We start from the raw sequence: 16399 nt of genomic DNA, 5'->3' as shown, positions 1-16399 counted from the left end.
TTATTGTTATGGCACGCTTGGGTCCAGTGGAATTCATGCATCGCAAGGTGTGACGGTGCGGGGGGCCCGAAGCTTCGACCAAGCTTGATGGGCGAAAATTGGTGGGGCCGGTGTGCAGTTGAGAAATACATGGAACGTGTCATAAGTTGGGTGGCAGCAGATGTAGCGCCTAACGCCCGAATCGAGAGGTCCATTGGCCAACCACAGCGTCGACAATTCTGACGCTTACATTGCCACTGCACGTCGAGACAAACTCTCGCCGCCAACGTTCCGCACAGCGCCTCACTCGTCCATCGCAGTTCGCCGCACACTTGGGACACCGACGCAATGCTGTCGACGAAAGCGGCGCCCAGAAAGGCTGTGAGCCTCTCACGGACCGCCGTGAGGGGTCTGGCCACGGTGCAGGATGGCACTCCTGTCCGCACATACGGTGGTCTCAAGGACCAGGATCGTATTTTCCAGAATCTCTACGGCCGATTTCCCGCCGACCTCAAGAGTGCCAAAAAGATGGGCGACTGGCACAAGACCAAGGAGATTCTCCTCAAGGGCCACGACTGGATCATCAACGAGGTCAAAGCCTCGGGCCTGCGAGGACGCGGCGGTGCCGGCTTTCCCTCGGGTCTCAAATGGGTATGATTCTCTTGCTTCGGACGGACAGCCCTCCCTGCGGTTGATGGCTGCTCGCCGAGCGCGCATCTGACTGACGACGATGCAGTCATTCATGAACTTCAAGGACTGGGACAAGGACACGAAGCCACGATATCTCGTCGTCAACGCCGACGAAGGCGAGCCCGGCACGTGCAAGGATCGTGAGATCATGCGCAAGGACCCCCACAAGCTCATCGAGGGCTGCCTTGTCGCCGGCCGAGCGATGAACGCTACGGCCGCCTACATCTACATCCGTGGCGAGTTCGTTCTCGAAGCCGACGTCCTCCAGAATGCCATCAACGAGGCCTACAGCGACGGGCTCATCGGCAAGAACGCCTGCGGCTCCGGTTACGACTTTGACGTCTTCATTCACCGAGGAGGCGGCGCTTACGTCTGCGGCGAGGAGACGTCCCTCATCGAGTCGCTCGAGGGCAAGCCGGGCAAGCCGCGATTGAAGCCGCCGTTCCCCGCCGCCGTCGGTCTCTTCGGCTGCCCCTCGACCGTCGCCAACGTCGAGACGGTGGCGGTCGCGCCCACCATTTGCCGTCGCGGCGGCAGCTGGTTCGCCGGCTTTGGCCGTGAGCGGAATCAGGGCACCAAGCTGTTTTGCATCTCGGGACACGTCAACAACCCCTGCACGGTCGAGGAGGAAATGTCGATCCCATTGCGCGAGCTGATCGACAAGCACTGCGGTGGCGTTCGGGGTGGATGGGACAACCTTCAAGCCGTCATCCCCGGCGGCTCCTCGACGCCGATCCTGCCCAAGAGCATCTGCGACGACCAACTGATGGATTTCGACGCTCTCAAGGACAGCCAGTCGGGTCTTGGCACGGCTGCCGTCATCGTCATGGACAAGAGCGCCGACGTCGTCCGCGCCATCGCCCGCCTGAGCCACTTTTACCGCCACGAGAGCTGCGGCCAGTGCACGCCCTGCCGAGAGGGCAGCAAGTGGACCGAGCAGATCATGTCACGATTCGAGAAGGGCCAGGGCCGTGAGCGGGAAATCGACATGCTTCAGGAGCTGACGAAGCAGGTGGAGGGACACACCATCTGCGGTAAGCAAGCACCGTCACCCACTAACCCTCCATTTTCTCTTCCACCACATCTAACTTGCCGCAGCCTTGGGAGAAGCGTTTGCTTGGCCTATTCAAGGCTTGATCCGCCACTTCCGACCCGAGCTGGAGGCGCGGATGCAGAAGTTTGCGCAGCAAAACGGCGGACCGGCGTTGGCCGGCGGATGGGAGAGCAATTCGAAGGCGCAAGGAAAGTTGATTTCTCCTGGCCAGTGATTGTATTGTGTCTTGGTCTGGGCTGGAGGGTATCGACACCGCCGTCAAGCGAAGCATTGGACGGGAGGCTCGTGGATACACCCGCACGCATGGGCTATTGTTTGTAGTATTTTTTTTTCTATGTGAAGAACGAGGGAGATGCAAGTGGAGTGGACATTGTTGCTGCGCAGGTTCATGTTGCCTGCATTTCCTCTGCTCGACACTGTTCGCTGTCAAGGCTCACTCGACGACCCGACGACCCGGAATAGCATTCTCTTGACGCAGCTATTTCAAGAAAGATTCGTCCTTTTACTTGAATCTCCAGCCAAGCATAGCATGGGAAAGAATTGACAACGATGGGCAAACTCTGCTGTGCGTATCTCGTCCAAGGGCGGCACCAGATCTGCTCCAAGTTCCGATGCCTTTCCCTCTAGGCCTATTCCAGATCGTTCATGAGACAGCGCCAATGCTAGAACGCCAACCATTGTGTTTAAAGATGGCTAGCCGCACCTCTGGCCGACCCCTGTGTTTGGAAACGTTGTTTTGGCATTGCAGGCGGGTGAAGTTCCCACCCGATGCGTCCGACGTATCCGATTTCACCTGGATTGATTGCATTGTTCCCGACCAACGCTAATGCAGGACCCGTCCCTTGAACACCTTCAACATCGCTCCAACACTCCTGCTCGTTCCTCTTCTGCCGGCACACTACGTTATCGTCTGCCGTCGTTTCATCCTGGTTTGATTTGCCGATAATATTGTTTGTTTGTCGTTCCCTTCCCATGTCTGGCCAGGTTGGCCGCGCTGTGGCATTTGCCACTGATGCTGGTGAGTATCACGAGTTCATCACCACCCGCTTCCTATCCTTCCAACCTCCCAAAGCGTCCTGCTTTCCACATACCTGAGCATCAGTATGAATGCTCCCGTGGTGCCATTGTCATCAAGATGCGACCGTAATGTCGGAACTGCCTGTCCAGCTAACTAACGCATGAACAAATGCAGCCGGTCTCGAGCGCTTCCTACGCTTCTTCCATTCCATCTTCATCATCCTCACCTCCTGCCCCTCCCTGCTTTCCAACTTTCTCCTCTCCTCGCAGCCCTCCTCATTACACGGGAGCTCGATAAAATCGATACTGCAGCTACAATCGCATGTCAGCCTCACACGGCGGACCATCCGCCTCTTCTGGTTCCTCGACAGCTTCCAGTCAAGCTGGAGACACTACATCTCATCGGCCTCATCGGCCGGCAGCAATCTCCCCGAGACCTGGATCGACATTCTCTCCAAGTCGGCGTTTGGCATGTTTGGAATGATGGAGTCGGCGACGCTGCTGGACCTTGCCCGCGTTGACGGCGTCTCCGTCTTCGGCTTTGACGAAGCCGTGCGTTTGGATGCCGAGGCCCAGGCTCTATGGTTCATCGCGCTGAGTACCTCGGCGCTGAGCACCGCCATCAAGCTATTCCGCCTATCTAGTTCGCATCGCGCTCCTCAGACTGACGAGCCTGATACCCAACAAGGAGAGAAAAAAACCAGGGGCCGGACGAGGCAGGAACGCGCTGAAGCGAAGGAGCTTGTCCGGCGTCAGGCGGCGGAGAAGGCTGCGGCGCTGGAGATGAGCCACAGATCAGTCGCTCTTGGGATGAAGCTCCTCGCCGACCTGCTCGATCTGATGATTCCCGCATCTCGTATCGGCTGGATCAAGGTTCATGGTGGTCTCGTCGGCGTGGCTATGCTTGGTAGCACTATATTGACCGGCATCACCGTATGGGACAGGTGCGCAAAGAAGCTAGAAAAAAATGTCTAGAGAATAGCACGCATATTTTGTCCTCGGCAGCACGGGGTATCACAAATCAGAGCAACACACGAGTGCAGCTTCGGCTGCCGAATTCATGAATCTCCCCGCGACTCGTTCCTCTCGAGCCTGGTGGCCATGTCCAAAATATCCGCTATCCAAACCTTGGGGTAGAATGATGCGTTGAGAAGGTTCCACGCCATCAACGATGCCCATAAACGACAAACCTACCTGATTCGACATGAAACTTCCATCCGTCCTGCAAGAGTGCGGCGGCGACGGCCTGCCTCAGCTGCGACACGCCGCCGGCGCTATGGCGGCCGAGGCCTGTGATGACGGTGAAGCCATGCTCCTTGGCCTTGCGGGGTCGAGAATCTCCCAGGTCATGCCACCAGTCTTGAGTCCTCTGGAGAGCGATGCGCACGCCGTCGTGGACAAGTACGCCGTGCAGGTCGATCGACCCGGCTGTGCTCTGCGTCTCGACAAGCAAGTCGGCGGCGACGGACGTGGACTTTTGAGCTTGCCTCGCCTGCTCACGGGCTCGGTCGGTATAGAACCCTGCCGCTTGTCTGTACAGCGGGCTCGAGGCTCCACGTCGGCGGAGCTGGGCCGCCGAGGCGATCGAGTCCATTCTGGCTTGATGGTGACGGTTGGCTATTTGCGCTGCCTCCTCGAAATTCATTGATGCTGGCTTGTGGGTCAACTGCTTGGTGGCATCGCGCCCGGACTTGAGTATCCAACCATCCTCAATGTCCTCGGGGGGCAGTGGCGATAGTCTGTGGGTGAGATCCAGCTTCTGGCGCTTCGGCAGGTCGGAAAAGTGCTTGTTTAGGAGCGCAGCCAGGTCATCGGCAAACTGTGACACGGAGCCGGTGACATGGACAATGGTCGACATATATGCATCCGGCACATGGCGGTACTTTCGCGTCAGCTCTCGGGCCTGCTGCCTTCCTGCCTCGTCTTGAGCCTCGATGCCGTGCGATATGTATTGATCCAGCAGTTCAACAACCGTTGCGCCTTTGGACTGCCCAGTCTTGTAATACGCCTCACATACCTCGCCGGAACGGATGCCAAACCTCTCGGCAATGTACTCGATTTCGTCCTGATCTAGAGAATGGATTAGAGTCACGGCAAACAGGCACAACACAGGGGCGTACCGTTGGAATCGATGCGGGGAGATGGCGAGCAGTCACGCGACAGATCCGAACTCGGCGTCAGTCTGTTTTTGGCCCTTTTCCTGCGCTTGGTCCTGGATGGGGCCGAATCGTCGGGTGTGAAAAACCCGTCCACGCCCTTCAACTCTTGACCGGTTGACCTGAGGTATTGAACGTTGAGGAGGTCATCCAAGGCGGCTTGGAAATTCCCGTTTGCCTTCCTGACAGAATACGTGATAGTGTACGGCTTGAGATCCGAAAACATGGACTGCAGCAACAGGACTTTGGACTCGTCGCTGTCATCATCAAAGGTCGTAACGCGGGGAAGGCCGGCAGATGATTCTGGCGCGGAAGAGGTGTCTGTACTGGAGGGGTCTGTGCAGTGAGACAGTGAGGTAAGACAGCTACCGCTTGTAGAAGCAGGCTCATAGATGATCTTGTCCACCTCTCCGTCAACTAAAACGGGGATCCCGCTAGGGTTGAATCCGGTGGCCTCATCGCTGCGAACAGTTTGTGCTAAGCCTTGGAGTGTGAGGTGGGCAGCATCATATGCTGACGAGTCCTCGAGGTTATAATCGCTTGCGATGGCGACAATGAGCGCCTCATCGAGCAGCGTGTGAAAGGAGGCCTGAACTGTTAGCGTACTTGTATTTAGGGAAGCAGCGGTTTTGGCGGGAGAGCGACCGCAGGTTTGCCAGGCCACAAGCCAAGGCATGGCGAGGCGACCGTAGAGTTCAAGACGAATACGCACCACCAATTTCTGAACGTGACCATCTGATTCACCGGCCATTCCGTCGCTGCTTCGCTGGAGGGTGCTGGAACCAGATCTGAGATGGAAGGGGAGGTGATGGGCTCTTGGATGCAGGCATTATCCAGGAGAAGTGACCGACGAACTTTGGAACGCGTTCAGCTTCGGCGAAGACCGAAGTCGTACTGTCAAAATTCCACTGTTGTTGTCTGAGTGATGCAGGCGTTTGCGGGTAACTCGATGATATGCCAAGGTACAGGGGAGAGGGAGGGCAATGAACTGGTGCATCATTTTTGAACTCTCGTCTTGGAGCTGAAGGCCTGTTTGTGAGGGGAGAGGCGCACGAGGTCATGATCGGAACGGGAGAATCCGTCTGCCGATGCCGAGCGGGGCATGCTAGTGGGCCATCCATCCCCTGTGGCTTCGCCACGCACTAAGCACTAATACGTCAGGTACCCGATAGCCCGATTGCTGGAGCCGGCGAGCTGGTATGACGACTACTGTCCTGACCGTGACCGTCAGTGACCTCCACCATACAACCTCGCCATCAACAACCCCGACCTAGCTCGACCCAACACCCTGACAGCTTCCCCCTCAACCAGCAGGCTTTTCCCGCACCGCATGGACTCCTAGCTTCTCCTTGATCAGTGCCTCTCTCGAACAACCGTCACTCCGGCCGACGGCCCGTGATCGAGATGCGTTCTCGCATCGCTCCGCTCCTCGGGGCGGCACCGCTGCTCCTAGCCGGGCTGGCCGTTGCCGACCCATACACGGCAAAGCACGAACTCGGTCGATGCGCCTTCAGGGGTCAGTGTGGGAAACAGAGTCTCTTCGGCAAGGAGCTGCCATGCGTCGACAATGGCCTGGCACATAATCCCGATGCCGACCTCCGCATGGAGCTTGTTGATCTTTGCGGTCAGGAATGGGCTGACGGCCCGGTCTGCTGTACCATGGACCAGGTAACATGTGCATCCGGAATTTTCGTTGGCAGAATGCTCATCGTCGCAGATCAAATCACTGAAATCCGAGCTTGGAACACCCAATACTCTAATCGGCTCCTGCCCAGCTTGCAAGAAGAACTTCTTCAACATGTTTTGCAAATTCACCTGCTCCCCAGACCAGTCTATTTTCGTCAATGTCACTGATGCGGCGAAGAAGGACGGAAAACTTCTCGTCACTGAGCTCGATCAGCTTATATCCGGCGAATACGGGTCCGGCCTCTACAACAGCTGCAAGGAGGTCAAGTTCGGCGGCGCAAACAGCAAGGCCATGGACTTGATAGGCGGCGGGGCCCAAAACTACCACGACATGCTGAAGTTCCTGGGTGACAAGAAACCGTTTGTCGGATCCCCCTTCCAGATAAACTATCCCAAGGAATACAATCAGCCGAATATGCGACCCTTGGACATGAAGCCGAAGAGATGCAACGACGACGACGCCGACTACCGGTGCGTCTGCATCGACTGCCCCGAGGTGTGCCCCGAACTTCCAGCCGTCGACCGGACGGGCTCTTGCCACGTTGGACTGCTGCCTTGCCTTTCGTTTGCCTCCATCCTCACCTACAGCCTTCTTCTGTTCGCCTGCGCCGTTGTCATATTTGGGAATGTCTCGTGGAAGAGGTATGAACAGCGCCGCGCCGAACGAACTCGACTGCTTCACGAAGCCTCGCATAGCGACGACGATGATGAAGGAGGGCCAGTCTTAACGGAGGCGATGCGTGATCGTCCAACCAAACGCTACTGGATCAACGACAAGTGCGACAAACTCTTCTACACTCTTGGCCACACTGCCGCCCGATTCCCTATCTTCACGATCGGCGCGAGCCTGATTGTCGTTGCGATCCTGAGCGCCGGTTGGTCTAGATTCGACCTCGAAAGGGAGCCTGCTCGGCTCTGGGTCAGTCCGTCTTCGGCCGCCGCCGAGGAGAAGGCCTACTTTGACGCCAACTTTGGCCCATTTTACCGCGCAGAAAAGATATTCCTCGTCAACGACACGAACGCCTCTGGTCGAGGGCCAGTTCTCAGCTACGACACTCTCCAGTGGTGGATGTCGGTGGAGAAGAACATTGAGAATCTCAAGAGCCCAAAGTTCGGCGACCGCCTCAACGACGTATGCTTCAAGCCGACAGGAAATGCCTGCGTCGTCCAGTCCGTAACAGGTTATTGGTGGTCTCGGGGTGACCCGGACCCCAGCACGTGGAGGAGCGACCTTCGAAACTGCGCAAGATCCCCGGTGGACTGCCGACCAGAGTTCGGGCAACCGATGGAAGCCAACATGATCCTTGGTGGATTCGACGAAGACGTGGCCGACGCTCAGGCAATCACCGTTACCTGGGTCGTCAAGAATGCAGAGGAAGGCACCAGTCAATTGGCACGCGCCATCGACTGGGAGAATGCCCTTCGTGACCGCTTCCTTGAGGTGCAGAGGGAAGCAAAGGAGCGCGGACTCCGCTTATCGTTCAGCACGGAAATCAGTCTGGAACAAGAGCTGAACAAGTCTACCAATACCGACGCCAAAATCGTCGTCGTCAGCTACATTGTCATGTTCATTTATGCATGCCTGGCCCTGGGAACGCCCCTGAAACACCTCTTCCGGAACCCGGCACTGCTGCTGGTCGAGTCCAAGGTCACCCTGGGTCTCGTGGGCATCGTCATTGTGCTCATGTCCATCGCGAGCTCCATCGGCTTCTTCTCCTGGGTTGGTCTCAAGGCCACACTCATCATAGTCGAGGTCATACCCTTCATCGTCCTCGCCGTCGGCGTCGATAACATTTTCCTCATCGTTCACGAGCTCGACAGGGTCAACGCGAGCTGCCCGGACCAGATGGTGGAAGAGCGGGTAGCCCGGGCGCTCGGCCGCATGGGCCCTTCCATCCTCTTCTCCGCCTTGACGGAGACTGCGGCCTTTGCTCTCGGCGCGGCGGTCGGCATGCCCGCCGTCCGAAATTTCGCCGCCTACGCCGCTGGTGCCGTCCTCATCAACGCCGTCCTTCAGATGACCATGTTTGTCTCGTTCCTGTCCCTCAACCAGGTGCGGGTCGAAGACCACCGGTGCGATCTCTGGCCGTGGTGGCAGGTGATCAAGGCACGCGTTTATCTCAACGACGGCATCGGCTTCTCCGGCAGCACCGGCGCCGACGAGGAGAGCCTGCTTCAAATATTCATCAAGAACACCTACGCTCCCGCCCTTTTCGGAAAAAAAGTCAGGTTAGGCGTCGTCGCCATCTTCCTTGGCATGTTTGCGGCCGCGTTGGCGCTGCTGCCTACGATCCAGCTTGGCCTCGACCAGCGTGTGGCGATTCCGGATGGCTCCTATCTGATCCCGTACTTTGATGATCTGTACGACTACCTGGAGATCGGCCCGCCTGTCTATTTCGTCGCACGAGGCGTTGATGCGGCCCATCGGAAGGTGCAACAGGAGCTCTGCTCACGCTTCACCACCTGTCAGCCGTTTTCTCTCACCAACACCCTCGAGCTGGAGAGACAGCGGTCGGAAGTATCCTACATTTCTTCACCCACTGCCAGTTGGATGGACGACTTCTTCCTCTGGCTGAATCCCGTCTACGAGAGTTGCTGTGTGGAAGATGGCAAGCCGTGCTTTGCCGAGCGAAAGCCTGAGTGGAATACGACGCTTTTTGGAATGCCGGAAAATGAAGAGTTCATCCGATACCTCCACAAATTTCTCACGGCCTCGGCGGACGATGAATGCCCCCTCGGTGGTCAAGCTGCGTATGGAGATGCAGTCGTCGTGAACGACAAGGAGAGCAGCATACATGCGAGCCACTTCCGATCGGCGCACACACCTCTCCGAAGCCAGGCGGACTTTATCAACGCATACTCGTCAGCGCGTCGGATTGCGTCGGAGATCAAGGAGCGGACCGGCGCCGACGTGTTCCCCTACAGCGTTTTTTACATCTTTTTCGACCAGTACCTGAGCATCGTGCCGCTCACAGCCAGTCTCCTGTCCGCCGCGGTGGGCATCGTCTTCGTCGTCGCCTTGGTGCTTCTCGGATCGATGCTCACGGCCGGCGTCGTTGCAATGACGGTCGTCATGAGTGTCGTCGACATCATGGGAGCCATGGCCGTCTTCAACGTGTCTCTGAACGCTGTGTCTCTGGTCAACCTCATCATCTGCGTCGGCATATCGGTCGAATTTTGCGCGCACATTGCCCGTGCCTTCATGTTCCCGTCGCGGACGGTCATGGAGAGCAACAACAACGCGTTTCGCGGACGCGAGGCCCGGGCTTGGACGGCGCTTGTCAACGTCGGCGGCTCCGTCTTCTCTGGCATCACCATTACGAAATTGCTCGGCGTCTGCGTGCTCGCATTTACACACTCCAAGATCTTTGAGGTGTACTACTTTCGCGTGTGGCTCGCACTCGTCGTCTTCGCCGCTCTCCATGCGCTCGTGTTCCTGCCCGTCGCACTGAGCATGGCGGGAGGGAGCGGGTACGTGGATCCGGAGAGCGAGGGAACGGCTGCGCAAGATCTGACGGATCGACGATGGCGTGCCATACGGATTCACGAACACAGCGACTCCGACGACGAGTACTAGCCTATTTTTCAGCCTTGTCGTGGTAGATCAAGTCGTAGTCCGGGCTGGCGTTGGTGCATTTTACGACGGGGATGACGGACAAAGTAGCCGGTCATACACGTTCAAGGGCGACCCATAGCTTCAGGTAGCGGTGAATGTTTGAATAACGAGTGTCATACTGTGCACCTCGGGTTCCTGAACATGGCGTAAAATGTCGATCTTTCCGCCACACAGCGTACCTGAAAACGATGTTCCTTCTATGCGAAGTACATCGGCCGCGGCTCTCCTGCCACTTCTATGGCTCTCATGTCTCCCATCTCTGCTATCTCTCCCAGGTTATCGCCTCCCCAGGCTGCAGGGTATATACAGATTCCAACGCCCCAATTGGTTCTACTCTCCAACCAAGTCGATTAGGTTGTCGACGGTGGCAGGCGGAAACGATTCGGAAACGATTGAGGGCGAAGAGGAATCTCTCCGGCGGTTGTAAATAGCGTACTTGGGCTCAGGGTGGGATGGCACCATCTCCACAGTGCGCCAGGATCGCATCGCGTACGGCCGTTCTTCCTCGTTGGGGAATTCGGCGCGATGGCGACCAAAGGTGGAATCGAACGGCTTGCGCGCGCCGTTCGCACGCAGGGCGTTGAAGGGGGCCCTCGGCTTGCCCAGCCCAACGTAAGGACTAGTTCCACGGCCAGCGTCGGCGAGTTGGCCCTGCTGCGAGGACTCGTCAAAGATTTTTACCATCTGCCGGCCGCATTCGGGGGGGTACTCCTGCCCGTCGCGGCCTACAATAACGGAGCGGTACTCGTTGTAGGAGTTCCTCAGGTCGCCTAGGTTATCGAAGGGCGTCTCGGTCATGTTGATCCACTCGACGCGGAAAGGGGCCGTGACGGAGGTCAGGTTGATATTGCGAATCCACTCCTTCTTGGCGATGGTAGCGTCGGGGAGGGACACCATGCGGGCCTGGTGACGCAATCAGCACAGGGTCTTCAACATGGCTGCGACGTCGATGTATCGGCGACGGAAGGGAAACGGGAGAGCGGGTGCTTACGTAGCCTTGAAAGCTGCGGGACTTGTTGATGGAGAAGAACAGGATGACGCTTCGACACTCGTGGAAGGCCTCGGTCAGAAGTCGCTCGTTCTTGGCCTGAGTGACCCAGAGGCCCTGGATGGAAAGGCATTAGCTCTGGCGAGTCGTCGAAGGGGGGGGAGGGGAGGGGGGTCTAGAGAGGGGCTGCATACATCTCGCTGGGACATATACACGTTGAGAGTGTTGGAGCACTTGAAGAGGAAGTATCGCGACTCCAGCTGGGTTTTCACGGGAAAATCTGGACGCCCGCCACCAGTTTCACGCCTGGCGGGCGCCCAGGCAGTCGGCGAGGGCGACGACGTCGGCGGCGACAGCGGCGGCGACGAGGGTGGCGACGGCGGTGACGGCGGCGGCGGCGGCAGCGGTTGCAGCAGCGTTGTCGGCGGCGGCGTCAAGGCTCCGTCCGGGTGAGTGACGGAGGAAGAGGCCAAGGTAGGGGTTGAAGTGGCTGACGGCTGAATGGCTTCCTCCTTGCTCGAGGTCGACCGAAGATGCGTCAGCGATCTCGAGGCGACCTTGGCTTGGACTTCGTGAAGCTGGTTGTGGATGGGCGCCTGATGAACAGGGCCGGTAGTAGGACTGTAGAAGGTGGCAGGGCCACCGATGGCGCGGAGCTCCTGCAGCAGCCGCTGACGTTCCTCCTCGACGGCCTTGAGCTTCCTGTAACTGTCGAGGACGCGTTCGCGGTAGGCGATGTCGAAGTAGTGAGTGTGCTCGAGCCAGAGCCGGAGATCGGCGTCCTCGCAGAGCAAGGTCTCGAGCCGAGGATTGCGGGCCGCGTGCTCCCCTTCCGCCGCAGCTGCATCTGGGCCGACGACGGCGACGGCAAGGTTGTCGCCGTCGACCTCGTTGGACGTCTCTGCCGAGGCGAGGGGCGCCATGCTGGTTGTGCGGGCAGGGGACGAGGAGATTCCGTGGACGCAGATGGTGATTTTGCCACTTTTTTTTTGCTCAGGTGCTATGGTGGGACTGCGAGTAAATAGCTAGCTAGGCGGCAGCTGTAGAACTGGATTGTGTTGAAATGGGCGGTCGGCGCCGATAATCTGTATGGCGGCCGCAGCTGCAGGTCGTTTGCCAAGGAGGGTCTTGGTCTCTTCTTGCATACAGTGAAGCGGGCACGCTCCCGTACCAGTGAGGGCGACGATAGCTAGCCGGCGAAGGCGAGAACGAGAGGGCGAGGTAGAGGAGGAGGTTTCGCTTCGTCTGGCGGATGCAAATACATGCACGGATGCTTCGTTGACGAATACGGTTTGCAGCGCACGGGACTGTTGTGTGCGAGTAGGTACTGTATAATTCCTGCGAACCGGGCCGCGGTCTCCAGTGACGTGGGTATCCGCTTCAATAAAGGTATGAGACGTGTTATTCCGACTACTTACTCCGCTTGTGTGGGCGAGCAAAGAACAATGCCGGAGCGCGGCTATCGTATGCCCATTGAGCGTACAGTCATGTACTTGTAGTCTTGATCCGCTGTGCCGTGCTCGTAATTCTGCAATCGTCCGCGGTTGTCCCTCGAATCGTAATTTTCTTTCTGCCCGGAGACGAGGCCGATTCAAAGCGCCAGGTGGCTCCAGAGGAACACAGTGACGAAGATTTGACTGACCATGGGCGCTCCGCAAAGAATGGGATGGTGATTGCCTCGCAGCCTATCGGTATAGTCGTTCGCAGGCAGGGATGTGGCCGCGCGGTCCACCGCGGCCGTGAGCGAGCGAAGGGTCTGTGGAGATGAAAGATGGAGCGGTGAGGGGCACGCGAGCCATTGCCCTGGAGGTTTCCACCGTTTCTTTCGCCTACTATTAATGCTTAGTACGCGGTGACTATAGGACCATAGGTACTCCGTACAGCACTACTCATAGGCGTAAATACTTGTACTGTAGTTGTGCTCCGTACTTACTTACTGCACACCTTGGCCCACGGATACCGTACAGGAGCTGGACTGAGGGGGTGCCGCGCCTTGAACTGTGCTCGTAAATGGGTTCATAATACTGCACACCTACCACACCTATAGTAAGCAGCTGTACTTGTACACGTGCGTGCTTGTGCTCAGTGGCAGTTATTCACTTACCGTAATACTCCGTACAGTATTACATGTATCCTGCATGCATGTAAGTACTCCATACTCCATACAGTCCTTACTTGTAGGTACGCATAGTACTCCGTACTGTACATGTATGAACACACCTTCACCCACACCCGCACACACTCACTCGTGTCCGCAGCTTGCACACACAAACTTGTGCTCGCCTCGTCATCATCGTCCGCCGTATTCGTGTCCCGTGCCGCACGCTGGCCTATGCGGGCGGTAGAAAGGAGGCAAACAGGCCGCCCTGGATGCCGGCGTACATGACGATGAAGACGAAGATGCGTCGTCCCCATGCCTGCCGCTTCTCGTCCACCAGGCACCTCGCCACCCACCAGTACCACACGGGGTACCCGGAGGACATGCGGTTGATGATCTGGACGTGGTAGTTGGTGATGGCAAGCAGCGCCACGGCCGTCTGGGTGGCCGCCAGCGTGCGCACAAACACGCGGTAGTCCTCGCCGGTGCCGCCGCCGAAGGGGACCAGGCGTAGGCAGCGGAGGGGATCGCGCATCGTGTCGACGCCCGACTTAATGAGCACCGCGAGCATCGGCGCGGCGACGAAGAAGAGCGGTATATGGCTGGTGCGCCAGTAGTGCAGGAAGCCGACGTTCCTACACACAACCAGTCAGGCTGGTCACGCGGGGGTCTGCATCCATGCCGTGCCACTCACCAGTACTCCTCCTGAACAAAGGTGTAGATGCTCGGTATCGTTCGCGAGCACCATGGCCGCGGACCGAGTTCGGGCAGCGCGTCGTCGCAGTACCGCTTCCACGCCACGAACTGCGGCAGCGCCGACCCAGCCGCGACGCAGAGACCGCCGATTCCGGCTGCGGCCAAGCCCATGAGGTTGGCCACCGTCCGCTCCCGCGCGAGGGCGGCCAGGCCGTGGACGGCGCTGACGGCGAACAGCACGCCGCTTCCGAGGCCGTTGGAGCGGAAGGCCGTGGCGAGGCCAAAGACGATGCCGGCGCCGACGATGAGGACGGATCGCGCCAGCGGATCGCTCCTATTCTTGATGCTCAGCGCGAAGAGCACGTTTCCGATGAAGGTGAGGCCCGCGAACGGGCTTTCGGCGTAGGGGGCCGAGAGGAAGATGCCGGCGGGCGAAAAGATGTGCAGCGCCGACGCAACGAAGGCGAGCTTCCTTTCCGCCGAGAGGATCATGGTGAGCCGGTAGAGGGCGAGCACGGCGGTGAGGTGGGCGAGGTGGGCCAAGGCTATGGCGACGAGGGGCTCGAGGGCAACGCCGTTGCCGTCCGCCATCCACGAGGGGATGAGAGAGACGAGGGCGCGGACAAGGCCGGGCATGGCGGCACCAAAGGCCCATTGCTGCTCAAAGACGTAGCCTTGGCGGGCGTGCTGGACGAAATACAACGCGTCCCATCGCGTGAGGCTGGCGGCGAGCGGCGAGACGCGCGTCTTGTTTCCGTAGAGCCGGTCGAAGAAGAGCGAAGTTGATGTGTCGTAGTCGGGCCCGATGACGGCACCGAGAGCGAAGGCGAGCAGGACGGCCTTCCAGCCGACGAAGAGGGCCGTCAGCGATTGGATCGGCCGGGAGACGTTGAAGAGGGTGGCATCGAGCGACATGGTGCTGCGGCCGAATCGCATCAAGACATGGCCTGCTTCGAGGGATGCGCTTCTGTTTTTAACTAGGTGGGTCTGCCAAAGGCGAACAGGCGAACGAAGACCCCGTGCAGCCGAATGGACGAAGACGCGAAGCAAGGCGAATGGCAATGGGGATAGACTTGAGAAGTCGCCGTGGACGGACGACAATGATGCGTGCTCTGAGCTTGACGTTGAAGCTACTAATTAGTTCCTTGTGAGCACCATCCCCTGAGACGCTGCCATAGCTGCCGTTGACTCCACTTGAAAGGCTAGCCTGGTCAATCCTAGCTGAGTGAAGGTGAAGTACCGAGTACGTATTACTGTACTCCGTACTCCGTAAGACATACGCTTAAGTAAGTAGTTGAAGTACAGTACTGTAAGCAAGTATTATTGTGCAGGTAAGTATTGTACTTACTTACGTGCTGTACGGATGGATACTGAGCAGCTACAGTAAGTACAGTAAGTACCTATTTGATCTTAAATACTGCCCACCAATTTGAAGGACTATTACGTCTTGCTACAGTACAATTAAGCAATTAACCTTGCCCGCAATTATGCCAGCATTACGACTACAGTACACCTACTTGCCAAGCATTTCTGTAGTAAACTGACGAGAAAATTGTACGAATACTGTATGAACTAGGCATACATAAATCCCCAACAACACCAGTACGTGAGCATACTTGTCCATGTACAAATACTTAAGTACGGAGCAATACATGCACTGTACCTAGTTGTACAGCATATATACTTGTCCTATGCGCAGGTAGGTGTGCTTGTATTGTACATGTACACCCAAGCCCGTGTACAGAGTCGTGCGGAGTATTCTGAACATGTATAAGTAAGTAGTTGTCGTGTGATTATAAGTGCGCAGTTCTCTTTGTGGTATACTCATACCTACGAGTACATGCACTCCGTACTCGTACTTGTACTTGCTTGTACAACTACATAAGGAACAAGGGTACACATCCTGTTGAGCAACACTTCTCCGTACTGTAGGTGTACAGTAATACTTACATGTGCAACGTACTCCGTACTGTAATTGTACGTTGTAATCTTCATTGTGCGGGATTAGCCGCGGAGTTATGCAAGGCTTGCACATACGCCCATACCAGCTCAGTACTTGTGCATCTGCTTGCACATCTAGTACAGTAAGTACGGAGTACGGAGTACACAGGAATAATTACTAGGTAATTACTTGTATTAGTCTACAGAGTGCTCATGTGCTCGAATGTGTTACGTACATGCAGGTACTCTTCAGTACTTCGTACGCCGTAGTATTCATTCCGATTGCATTCCGATTGCCTCATCATACGTCTCCGTTTGTCCATCTTGACCATCTGCTATCGCAGGTTCGCTCGGCTCGGCGTAAAAGGCAACTATTACAGCTGTGTTCACGACCACCAAGGGCCGTGGTGCGTGTGGATGTATTCAGGCGAGATGGCCTGCGATGGAGATCTATGCCAATCTCTCATTCTCGCCGACA

General features: G+C 57.3%; 6 protein-coding genes across 6 annotated transcripts; 3 read left to right on the top strand and 3 right to left on the bottom strand.

The window, feature by feature from the left end:
* Positions 1-327: 327 nt before the first annotated feature.
* DCS_01777 (NADH-ubiquinone oxidoreductase 51 kDa subunit) lies at positions 328-1937 on the top strand (the record flags this gene model as incomplete). Its single annotated transcript, XM_040799108.1, has 3 exons — positions 328-630; positions 716-1703; positions 1768-1937. The coding sequence occupies 3 exons, from the start codon at positions 328-330 to the stop codon at positions 1935-1937; spliced, it is 1461 nt and encodes a 486-aa protein (XP_040659991.1).
* Positions 1938-2695: 758 nt separating this feature from the next.
* On the top strand, positions 2696-3715 carry DCS_01776 (uncharacterized protein; the record flags this gene model as incomplete). Its single annotated transcript, XM_040799107.1, has 2 exons — positions 2696-2741; positions 2916-3715. 2 exons carry the CDS (start codon positions 2696-2698, stop codon positions 3713-3715), a joined length of 846 nt encoding a protein of 281 aa, XP_040659990.1.
* Positions 3716-3798: 83 nt separating this feature from the next.
* Positions 3799-5647, bottom strand: DCS_01775 (Smr domain protein; the record flags this gene model as incomplete). The annotated part of the gene is made up of 4 exons (XM_040799106.1): positions 3799-3857; positions 3935-4810; positions 4861-5485; positions 5609-5647. 4 exons carry the CDS (start codon positions 5645-5647, stop codon positions 3799-3801), a joined length of 1599 nt encoding a protein of 532 aa, XP_040659989.1.
* Positions 5648-6300: 653 nt separating this feature from the next.
* On the top strand, positions 6301-10159 carry DCS_01774 (uncharacterized protein; the record flags this gene model as incomplete). Its single annotated transcript, XM_040799105.1, has 2 exons — positions 6301-6564; positions 6614-10159. 2 exons carry the CDS (start codon positions 6301-6303, stop codon positions 10157-10159), a joined length of 3810 nt encoding a protein of 1269 aa, XP_040659988.1.
* Positions 10160-10528: 369 nt separating this feature from the next.
* Positions 10529-12109, bottom strand: DCS_01773 (uncharacterized protein; the record flags this gene model as incomplete). Its single annotated transcript, XM_040799104.1, has 3 exons — positions 10529-11101; positions 11190-11303; positions 11381-12109. The coding sequence occupies 3 exons, from the start codon at positions 12107-12109 to the stop codon at positions 10529-10531; spliced, it is 1416 nt and encodes a 471-aa protein (XP_040659987.1).
* A 1407-nt stretch (positions 12110-13516) lies between these two features.
* Positions 13517-14916, bottom strand: DCS_01772 (glycosyltransferase family 76; the record flags this gene model as incomplete). The annotated part of the gene is made up of 2 exons (XM_040799103.1): positions 13517-13919; positions 13979-14916. 2 exons carry the CDS (start codon positions 14914-14916, stop codon positions 13517-13519), a joined length of 1341 nt encoding a protein of 446 aa, XP_040659986.1.
* Between the last annotated feature and the right edge of the window lie 1483 nt (positions 14917-16399).

Source organism: Drechmeria coniospora, chromosome 01 (genome assembly GCF_001625195.1).
Source record: "Drechmeria coniospora strain ARSEF 6962 chromosome 01, whole genome shotgun sequence".
NCBI classification, from domain to species: Eukaryota; Fungi; Ascomycota; class Sordariomycetes; order Hypocreales; family Ophiocordycipitaceae; genus Drechmeria; species Drechmeria coniospora.
This window is presented reverse-complemented; position numbering and strand designations above follow the sequence as displayed.